The 10,236-nt window shown below is 42.0% G+C and overlaps 3 protein-coding genes across 4 annotated transcripts; 2 read left to right on the top strand and 1 right to left on the bottom strand.

Moving 5' to 3' along the window:
• LOC104427776 lies at positions 1-3,239 on the top strand. The gene is made up of 4 exons (XM_039305277.1): positions 1-60; positions 146-308; positions 957-1,050; positions 3,134-3,239. The coding sequence occupies exons 1-4, from the start codon at positions 1-3 to the stop codon at positions 3,237-3,239; spliced, it is 423 nt and encodes a 140-aa protein (XP_039161211.1).
• Positions 3,240-4,700: 1,461 nt separating this feature from the next.
• LOC120289369 lies at positions 4,701-5,351 on the top strand. The gene has a single exon (XM_039304174.1). It carries the CDS (start codon positions 4,937-4,939, stop codon positions 5,078-5,080), a length of 144 nt encoding a protein of 47 aa, XP_039160108.1. The 5' UTR covers positions 4,701-4,936; the 3' UTR covers positions 5,081-5,351.
• A 1,702-nt stretch (positions 5,352-7,053) lies between these two features.
• On the bottom strand, positions 7,054-9,369 carry LOC104426104 (transcription factor MYBS1). Of its 2 annotated transcripts, XR_005547365.1 has the most exons (3): positions 8,753-9,369; positions 7,791-8,365; positions 7,054-7,337 (listed from the first exon to the last, which is right to left on the bottom strand). XR_005547365.1 is itself a non-coding variant. In XM_018865950.2 (2 exons), the coding sequence occupies exons 1-2, from the start codon at positions 9,175-9,177 to the stop codon at positions 7,870-7,872; spliced, it is 921 nt and encodes a 306-aa protein (XP_018721495.1). In that variant the 5' UTR covers positions 9,178-9,368; the 3' UTR covers positions 7,421-7,869. The 2 variants fall into 2 exon arrangements, 1 of the variants encoding a protein (XP_018721495.1); XM_018865950.2 differs by lacking the exon at positions 7,054-7,337 and having other exon boundaries at positions 7,421-8,365; positions 8,753-9,368.
• Between the last annotated feature and the right edge of the window lie 867 nt (positions 9,370-10,236).

The raw sequence follows: 10,236 nt of genomic DNA, 5'->3' as shown, positions 1-10,236 counted from the left end.
ATGGAAGATTCAAGCGCGATACTGTGCCAGATTTCTTGCCTCAAGGACATGCTCGATCAGGTATGTAGGTGCCTTCGCGAATCCCGATCTCTATAGATGTTTCCGCAAAAGGCTCGTCGTCCGGAGCTGAGGCCGCGCTGAGCAGGTGAACGAGGAGATGGAGTCGAGCATCCAGGCCACGAGGGAGATGGAGTCGGAGATCGTCAGGTGCTCGGAGGCCGAAGCCGCCTTGGCGGCGAGGGAGGCGGAGCTGACCGAGCGGCTCTACGCGTCGCAGTTCGAGCTCGTCGGATTGGCTGCGGTGACCGGTCGGTAACGTTTGTTTTCCCGGCGGCTTTGAATCGATTTTTCAGCCATCGGCGGCACCGGAAATTTCGCGTCGCCCTACCTTTCTTCTACGTCTTTCTCGGCAGTTCATACGGTCAGTGCGATCGAGGATCGGAGGATCGGAGGATCGGAGGATTGGAGGATGTCGGTGTTGACCTCGTAGATGTAGAAATTCTTAGATGTTACTGCGCTCTGCCTTGCCATCTTCAGTCAATTTTATCGATCGATCGATCGAGAGAGAGAGAGAGAGAGAGAGAGAGAGAGAGAGAGACCGTGTCATTGTTGATGCCGCTTCTGACATCTTTGTTCACAAGAATGGCCTTTAGGGACAAATCGTTGGCGGCACTTACGATGAGTTGAAGTTTCATTTTATTTCATAGATTAATCTTAGCAGAGGCCTTTCTCGGCCCACAATCGGCAGTGTATGGCGGGTAATCGGTGTGAAAAACTCGAGAAGGATGCGAGGAACTTCGAGTACTTGGTCTAGCGGCGGGATTCCTGCGGCATTTACATGTGTCGGATAATCTTCTCATTGTACTCTTCCATCGGCGGAGTGGCACCTCATCAGTTATTTCATGCAATCGCATGTTTATATTTTGCATTACTTGTTTCTTTTTTCCTTTTAATAGCTGAATCGAGGAAGTCGGTTACCAGCACGGAGCAGGAGCTGCGCTCTCTCCAAAAGAAGCGAGACGAGATACAAGAAAGGATGATCTGTAAACGGTAATTGATCGATTTCGGTTGGAAAGCATATAGGGATATTGTAGAGGTGTTGCTTAATTATTCCCCTCAACTTTTTGAAATCCGAGATGTGCAATACACGGACTTCTTTTTCCAAAATGAAATTCTGCTGAGAATCATTCAAAATTGTCGTATGTGCATCAACGACTTGTACTTGCTTGTGACTATATCTTATTATGTTACAAATCATGGGATCGCGAAAGAAGCATTATAAAGATCAACTCTCATTTAAGTATAAATTATTTCCACTTCGACTTTGCTTGTTAGCTGATACCAAAATAATTGTTCGGTCTATTGCTGTAGCTGTGTAGAAGCTCAGGATTAGCCATTACAATAAAATGGATGAACAGCAAACAGTGGCTACTCTATAGTGACAAAAACCGCGCTTGTTGCCTGAACATTGATGACTACATAACAACCAGCAATAAAAAGAAAATTGTTTTGCCGGAGACAAGCTTTTAGCAACAAATCAGCAGCTTTACGCCACTGGCATTTGGTGTGAAGTACTACAAGAAAATTTCTTGCTGAAAGTGTGACATCTGCAGAAAATGCTGGGTTGAAACGTGCATGTTGTTGTGTATGGGTTAAAACTACTCATCTCTGATGTCTCTGAACCCGACATTATTCTTACTTCACGTTTTCTATTTCCTGTAAGATCTCTGCAACTAATTACCCTAGAAATAATTACAACAATTAAAATCTGTCAGGGAAGAGTTTATTAGACAATGCCTAGAGTTTCAACGGGGAATCGACCAAGGAGAAGGTGAAAGATTGCAGTCTTTATTAGCAGAAAAAGAATCCCTCGAAAAGGAGATAGATATATTCACAAAAAGGAATCATGCTTTACAAAGTTCTTTCTCCACAGCTTTGAAAGAAATGGTCAAAGATCTTCAAGATTCTGGGACTGGTATGGCAATCTCTCTTCTCTTATGAAAGTTTATCTAATGTCTCACAACAATGTTGTCTTATCAGTAGTATATTGCTGCTTCAATAGTCAATGTTGTAAGTATATAAATTCTCTCACTTTATTCGATTTCTCTATTTTTGCCGTCTCATCTCACATATAGTAAATTCTAATTGTCATTATACTATGAATGAACAATTCATTTCAAATGGCAGTTGGACAGTGCTTCCATGCTAAACAATGGAAGGACATTACTTTAACTGGATGGTAAGATTGTAGAGCTTGGTTTATTAACCAACAAACAGGAACAAGAGCTCAATTTTGCTCAGAGGTGGCTTCCCTAGGATGAGTCATAGTTTCTTATGTCTATCCTTTTAGTTTTGAAGGCGTGGCGAATCAGTGTTTATGAAATATGTGGTCTATATATATTGATCTTACAAAGCCTTGTGACAAATTGGGCTCGGTTCTAGCCCTTTCTTGAAATAATACTGGTTATATGGGAGGCTGTGAGTTGACTGAAGAGTATTTTGAGAAAAGATTTGTTCAGAATCATGAAGGTTCTTGTCCACTTTCATCGAGTAATATTATATTTTAGTTTCCTAAAAAGTATTGTATAGAAATGATCTCGTAAGCATCCTAATGCACAATATGTTCTGATTAAAACAGTTTAGCGATTAGCAAGTATTAACCTGTCATTCCTCTTCCCCCCCTTCTTGCTAAATGTCTGCCTGGTGCCACCATTTGCGATGGGGATCTCCTAGTGGTAGTCTGCTTCGGACAATGTTAATTTGCAATACCTGAATTTCTTGATACACATAAAGGAGAAACAAGAGCCAATGAGTTGTCATTCAATGCCAGCCAAAGAACTCAGATCATGAGGCCTAGATGCAAACGATGGGCAGGAGAGGAAAGGGAATGGGTGGATTCTAGAGGTAACATGAATTTGTGATAGGCAGATTATGTCTTCGTGTGGGCCAAAAAGACGGGATTGAAGAAAAAAAAGATGCCAATTCAATCAGAAACATCTCTCTCACTTAAACACACACTTCAATGTGGCTGAGACAATACATTAATGCTCGTTTACTTGAGACTCTTGCATCGTGTGTAGCATCCACCTCTAGAGTGGCAGATCATAGTTACTTTCTTGAATAACTTGTCCAGGATGAAGGAGCTTTTTGACACAGAAGCTTTTTCTGGAGGAGGACGGTTTTTGGGCCAGAGGAGGATCGGAAATGGCCCAGTCAGTGGAAGCCGGTCAAACAGTTGACTGCCACCAGGAATTGCGATCCATCTGGACATTGTACTTAGAAGCAATGCTGATTCTCTACTGTCCCTCTCGATTTCAATTCCCGTGCATGTGTACTGTGAGTTAGGGAACCACTCCTTTCCTAAAGTTGTGGCCTCATTTAAGCTCTGCACTGCTGCTTCTCTCTCAGCCGCGACCCACCTGTTGAGGTGGTGGGGGTCATTAAAGAAAATTTTACGGATGTCTGCTGACAGAAATTTTACGGATGTCTGCTGACAGACTTTATCCATTCCATGCTTTCTTTTTCACTGTCGAACTTACGTGGAGATGGGGTTTCTTTCTTTCCATTTTAATGCTAAAATCCAGACCCGCTTGAGAAAAAACAAGGAAGGAAGTTCGGGGACGTCTTGCTCGAATGGCCGGTTCTTTTGCGGTATCTCGTGTCCCAATTCGGCAGTGTTACCAGTTCAGATCTCGTGCTTTCAAGATTTAGCTATAATTCACTGATCATTGTTCTTGTTCATTACTACTGCACAAGCTGGTGGCGGCAGGCAAACAAGTGGCCTCTCTTTTGCTTCGGTAAACGTGGTTGAATGGATAAGGGAACGGGGGAGGGGGGTGGCTGTTTTTAGGGCTGCTTCTCTTTTCCAGCACGTTTTACCCAAAAGAAAGGGGGATGAGAGAGAAGAGAATGCAAAGCAAACCTCATACACAAAAACACCCAACGACGTGACCCTTTTGTGCGTAAAAAAAGAGGGTGGTGGCCAAAGGCCAAATCGTGTTTGTGTGGTTCGAAGATTTGCATTCACAAAAACTTAGGTTGTTCTCGTCGCCACAGACAGTCGCCATGTCTCTCTCGTGGACATCACGTGTGCCTCAGGCCCTTTTTTCCGTACCCTACAGCTATATGACTTCTCAAGTTCGCACACTGTTACAAACTTAGCGAGAGCTTGGACCCACGATCGGAGCGCTTTCGAGCTTACTTTCAACGAAAAATGAAGATGACCACGAAAAATCACATAGTTTCTTTTATTGGAGAAAGAAAAAGAGAGAAAGTAAGAGGTTGACAAGCATTGTCATTAATAGGGGAACTGACTTTCTTAATTCGGCGGGCAGCACCAGCCACTAAATGGTTGGTTCATCTTGATGAGTAGTATAGTATTGTGGAAGAGTTCTTCATCTGTAACGATTTAAAAATTACTTTTTACTTTTGATTAATGTTTACAGACCAACCCATGTAGTTTCATTAAACATAATTATTCATCGTATTTATTTTGCAATTATGAGGTAAATTTAAACCTATCAACATCATATTTCGCTCTTTTTTGTTTCTCTTTCTTTCATGGAAGTGTGTATTATAGGGTGAAGTGGGACACCAGAGTACCTGGTGAGAGAAGTGACTGTACATTCTCTTGGTGAATATTTTTGGTCCTTTTGGCTGAGCCAAATAAGCGTGTGGAGTGGACCATACACCCTATCTTTCTATAAGAAGAGCCTCATGACTCCTTTCCTCTTTCAGTTTAAGGAAGTCAATGGTTATCACCAGGCCAACCTCATATCAACAGAACCCAAAGAGTGATCCAATCAGAAAGAAGAGAGAAGAAAGAAGAAAGTAACGTGGGTTGAAGGAAATGAGAAAGTAACGTGGGTTGAAGAAGAGTGGGTTGAAGGAAATGACACCATCACATTAGACAAAGAGAGCTTCATTCAAGAGGAAGATGAAGATGTTGAGAAGTGATGCACTAGAAAGCCCTAAAAGAAAGCTCTCAAATAAAGGACTAGGAAGGTTCATGAAGGAAGAAAGAGGTAGGCTCTATATAATAAGGAGATGCGTTATTATGCTCTTGTGCTGGCAAGATTAAAGCCAAAAGAAGGAGCAAAAAAGAAGGGATTGTGGAATTACTTCAGTCCTCAGCCCTCACAACCAGCTTGGAAGCAAGTGATGATGATTCCAGATTTTTCTTCATTTCTTTTCAATCTCTTCTTCGGGTACCAGTGCAAGTGAACAGAAGAAGCCTCTCTCAAAGTCTTTCCTCTCTTTTTCTTGTTAATATGACCTTTTTTCTTTACCTTTTTGTTCATATCTGAGAGATCAAACTCAGACTAGGCAAGAGAAACCCTATCTTTGCCTCATTTTCTTTTTGTTTTTTCTGAAGTTCCCTCTTCCTAATCTTAGAACTGCAAAAGTGGGATCTTTTGAACTTTTGCCCTTTGCCTTTAAAAGATCAAGCTACTAATAGCCTTCAGGATGTCCAGGATGTCTTTCGTTTAATGTAATTTGTCGAAGGGTCTTGCGCATGGCTGAGCCAAACCTTCGTCGGTTAATTTCCAATTGTGGAGGCTTGTTGGGGTCCCGCGGGTGGGGGGCGCGCGTAATTGAGTCAGCATAGCATTTTAAAGATGGTCAGCTTGCTATCGGCACTTTGATCTTTTTCCGTTCCTTACTGGTGGAGATCATCGTGGTGGACTAGACAAGGATAGTGCCTATCAGCCCTACTGATTCTTCTCTAACATCTGACATTTCTAAAACAAGATTATTATGTGGAAATAGGCATTTTGATCGCCCATGTCCGGGTTATTTTCCCTATGATGGTTCGGATTGCCACTTCTTTGTTGAATCACTTAGGGAAAGCATGACGACACAAATTTCAATTTTTGGAAAAGGAACGCCTTCACCAGCTGGACTAACTTCTTTTCTCAGCTTTACATGTTTTACTATTATCATTTGTAATGTGATGATTCAAATTATCTCTGATATTGGAGCAAAATGACCCATTCATGATCTTCCTTAGGTGGCATGACTTTTAATGTTTTGCTTCCTTGATAAAGTTATTCATGATTTTCTCTGTACCAAATCATATAGTTGTATTGCTGGATATCTAGAACTTTTCATGCATTCATTTGATCGACCCAAATTGCAGGATACTCTCAAGAGTAAACTGCTTGCTGTTACCTATCTGAAGAAGAAATGTGCAGGCTAACTCAGCTCCAAGTCCTAAAATCCACGATCTCACACTAGTTTTCTTCTCTCTTTTTGCCAAAATCATCTCCTAAAAATGGAAATGATAAATTTAGGTGGTTTGGTTATGAGTAGACTCATGGAATCATGGTCTCTAGAAACAAAGATACAAGAGACTGGTGCATGTCGGAGTTCTGGACTGGAAATTGCTATATCCTTTTAGGATTGGATAGCTTCATTGGGTCCAAAATGAGCATAAACACATTGCAGGCTAGAAGAAAAAAAACCTGCTTCTCTTTGCAGTTACTTAGGCCCGTTGTGGGTCTCTACCAGCAAAAAGGCATAATTAGTTTTTAACTGGTTTTCTGTTTTTGCATAAAAGTTGGGTCCACTCGTCTTGGCAAATTTCGGGCCCTCCTCATAAGGAATTCTCCCTAAGATAAGATTTCAGAAGTCAATCAAAGCTAACACTCTGTTTAGCATGTTCAACTCATGTCCAATTATTTCGCAGGTTTTCGTGCTTTTAAACGGTTAACCACAACTAAAACAGTAATTATCAAGTGCCAACAATCCATGTTTGAGCCACCGCGCGGGCTTTTGCATGTGTTTTGCTTCATCAATGTTCTACCACCTCTTACCTGGTCATCTCCCTGGTACTTCTAATTTGTCATATTGATTTGAAGTAAAGTATAGATCCAAAGGGGTTTGTAATGCGTTTATATTGATAAGTTGTCGAATCTCAACCGATCTAATGCTAACAGCCTAAATTTCAGTCCATGAAAGCATAAATCCAGTTTTTATGTAGATCGGTGTGGTCCAACCAAACACAACAAATTTGGACTAGTTTGAGAAATAACACAGCAACTTATCTTTCTATGATCCAATTCCCAACATCAATTCATCATTCTATTTCCACTGTTTGGTCTCTTATCTTGGGTTTTTTCCCGGTTAAACAGAAAATTAGCTATAATTGACTTCTGAGATGTAGTATTCAGGGGAAACATTAATGTATTTCTTGGGACCATCAGCTTGATGGTTTGATGTCCTGCACTCCTATTAGCTTTTTCTTGGCCTTGTACTTCACGACCAATCCCAGCTTAGGCTTCTTACTTGACAGAGCCACTCGCCGAACTAATGAAAGAGAAAGTTATTTGATTGATCTGAACATCAGTAAGTATAGAACTCAGTTGGTCGATTCTCTTCCCAAAGTTAACATAGAAAGGTAAGAAGACGCACAACATTGGATGCTTTAACTTGCTGAGAGAATGTATATGTACATTTAATTAGACATGGCATGATAAACTTCACGCCTATCCATCTTATGGCTTTCAAACAGAAGATAGTCTATTAAAACTCTTCTACAAGATGAAAACACAACGGTAAATGATCTTTCCATCGAAGATTTTTCTTGGAAAGATGAGCTCCTCTGTAAGGTTCAATAGCAGGACATTCTAGTGATCTAAATCAAAATGAACTTGCAATGATTATCTAATCCGTCATATGTACAATAAGAGAACTGAATTTCAAGGATTGCTCTATAGAGATTAAGCTAATGTACATTCATTATTGCTGCTCTTACAAAAACAGGCCTCATCTGCAATGTTATTGTTTACCTCATCCCCTGCTATCTTCATCCAGGATCCCATAGTATGCAGTTGTGAATCAAATTATGTAGGCCTTGTCTTGGCCTTGTTATTGATGATTTGGTGGAGGCAGTGGAGGTGGGGGCGGTGGTGGCATTGGATAAGCCATGGGCACCATGTATGGCGGATGAGGGTGGTGCCCTGGAGGAGGAAGCATGACGGGTGTCCCAACTGCAGATCCAATATGGCCTGGAGGAGCAGCAATCGGATGACCCACTGGCGCGCCATAAACCCCGACACCAGGAGGCATGTGTGGCTGATGAGCCCGGTGCTTCAAGGAGGCTCCTATTGCAGGCACGCTCGCAGGGTTCGGGTTGGCCTGTTGGCCAGTGATCGGGGCCTGTGGGGTTGAGACATCTCCATTGTTCACACTGGTGATGTCATGGATGCTGGACCTTCTCCTATCTCTGTTCATGGAATTCAACCTGATGAAGTACTTCTGAGCATGGCTTGCCACTTGGGTTGGTGTTCTTGAAATCACAAAGTTCCTTGAAATGCTCCTCCAATCTCCTTTCCCAAACTTGTCAAGACCCAGCAAAAATAACCTGCAAAATTTGACACCCTCTTTGATTTTATTGTCCAGAAAAATCCTATCTTTGACGAATCCCCGATAGCAGAGTAAATCCAATTGGCCAATTCGATATCTTCCACGTGATAAGTGGAAAACATTGCTTGGGGTCCCCCTATTAAACGCAGGGTTTCTAGCAATCGCATTTGACTAAGAGCCAATGAACATCAAACTAATGTGCAGATTCCAGATTATCATTATTTAATTTAACAAGCTCCTCTGGAGAAGCTAGGACCTCACAAATAGTTGGACTCTCTGCATATTATAATCGGATAAGGTAATCCAAATCCGTCTTAAGGACAAAGTACTCAAACAAAACATTTCTTGTTCACGTTAACCTCAAGAAGTTGCTGAAGTGATATACCTATGCTCTTCTTCTGTCCATGGAATTCCTTTCCTTCTCTCTTGGTCCGACCTTGAGCCGCCCTTCCCGCCGTGCCCACCGGACTCGTGGCTCAACCCCGAGAACCCCCCTCCGTACCCGCAATTCGACCTCTTATCCCCAGCCGAGCCGCCACCGCCGCCGGCAAAGCCAGGCCCATCTTTGGCGGCTGAAGATGAGGAGGTCTCATCACTCACGTAGTTGGGGACCTGTATCTGGCCAGCATCGATTGCATTCACATCGTCCACTAGCATTTGGTAGTGCAATTTCAATTCCTCAAGGCTCTTGCCAGGGACCATGGAAGCAATCTTGTCCCACGGCTCTTTGGAGTCCTCAACCCAATGCATTGCAATTGCATTCTCAAAGGCCTTGTCCTCTTCTCTGCTCCATTCTAAGGCACTAGACATGGTGGGGATTTGGCCTCTGAAGTTGCTGTACAGTTTCTTAGGCTTAGGACCCTGGAAAGAAAGAAAAAAAAAAGAGGAAAAAAAGAGTGATGTGATGATGAGAGTGAGATGTTATGATGAGTCCATTTCAATGGTGTATTTTGTGTGGGGGCTTGTGGTAGGATCAGAGAGAAGGCAGGGGCAAGGGGGTGCGCAGGATAAGGGGGGGAGAAATGAGACGGTGGGGGGGTTGCGCAGGATAAGAGGCAGAGAACGAGAGAGAGAGAGAGGTGGGTATCAAAATGTCAATTCTTCGGAGGACCACCCGATTGGAAAATTTGAAGGGATGGGTTGCCCTGTCATGTTCAGAGTCACACCTCCAAATCCATGGAGAAATTCTCTCTGGTTTTTATCCCCCCCCCGGCTACTTTCAACAGATCAAAAATCAAGCCAAGATCCCAAAGATATCTTTACCTTGAAGCACCTTTCCTTTCGATTATGACGACCCACAACTTCACAAAGGAAGCGAGACTGGCGTGTCAACGAATTGATATTCCTGAAAAAAAATCCGGGCTCCCGATCATAACGGCACGGTGAGTCAAGGTAGCCTTAATAGAAGGGTCGCATTGAGCCTGCAAAGGGATGGGATTATGGACCTCCGACTCCATTGATTTATAGTTAGTTGTTGAAAGAGATTGAAAAATAAAATAATATAAAACTTCAATTAAAGCTCAAACAAAATAACGGGTGTTACACACTTTGCCATGAAGACCTATTAGGTTTGAGCACATTTGTTAAGGATGAATGAATCTTTATGAGAATATCTTCTTTAACGAAAATCTACTAGAATCACACTATTATAATCATATAAATTAGAATTCATATCAATTTTTATCTTGACATTGCCAAACAAAACATAGTAAAATTTCCCTAATCGCTAGAAGATACTAAGTATAAATTGATATTCAATCGATGAACTTTAATTAAGAAAGTAAAATTTTATTTCTTTTTATATATTTAAGAAAGATTCCTACTTTTATATAGTGCGCGAGAGCTCGGTCCATGCGACCGATGCAAGAG

This window comes from Eucalyptus grandis, chromosome 11 (genome assembly GCF_016545825.1).
Source record: "Eucalyptus grandis isolate ANBG69807.140 chromosome 11, ASM1654582v1, whole genome shotgun sequence".
NCBI classification, from domain to species: domain Eukaryota; kingdom Viridiplantae; phylum Streptophyta; class Magnoliopsida; order Myrtales; family Myrtaceae; genus Eucalyptus; species Eucalyptus grandis.
The sequence above is the reverse complement of the archived record's forward strand: the minus strand, read 5'-3'. Positions and strand labels throughout refer to the sequence as shown.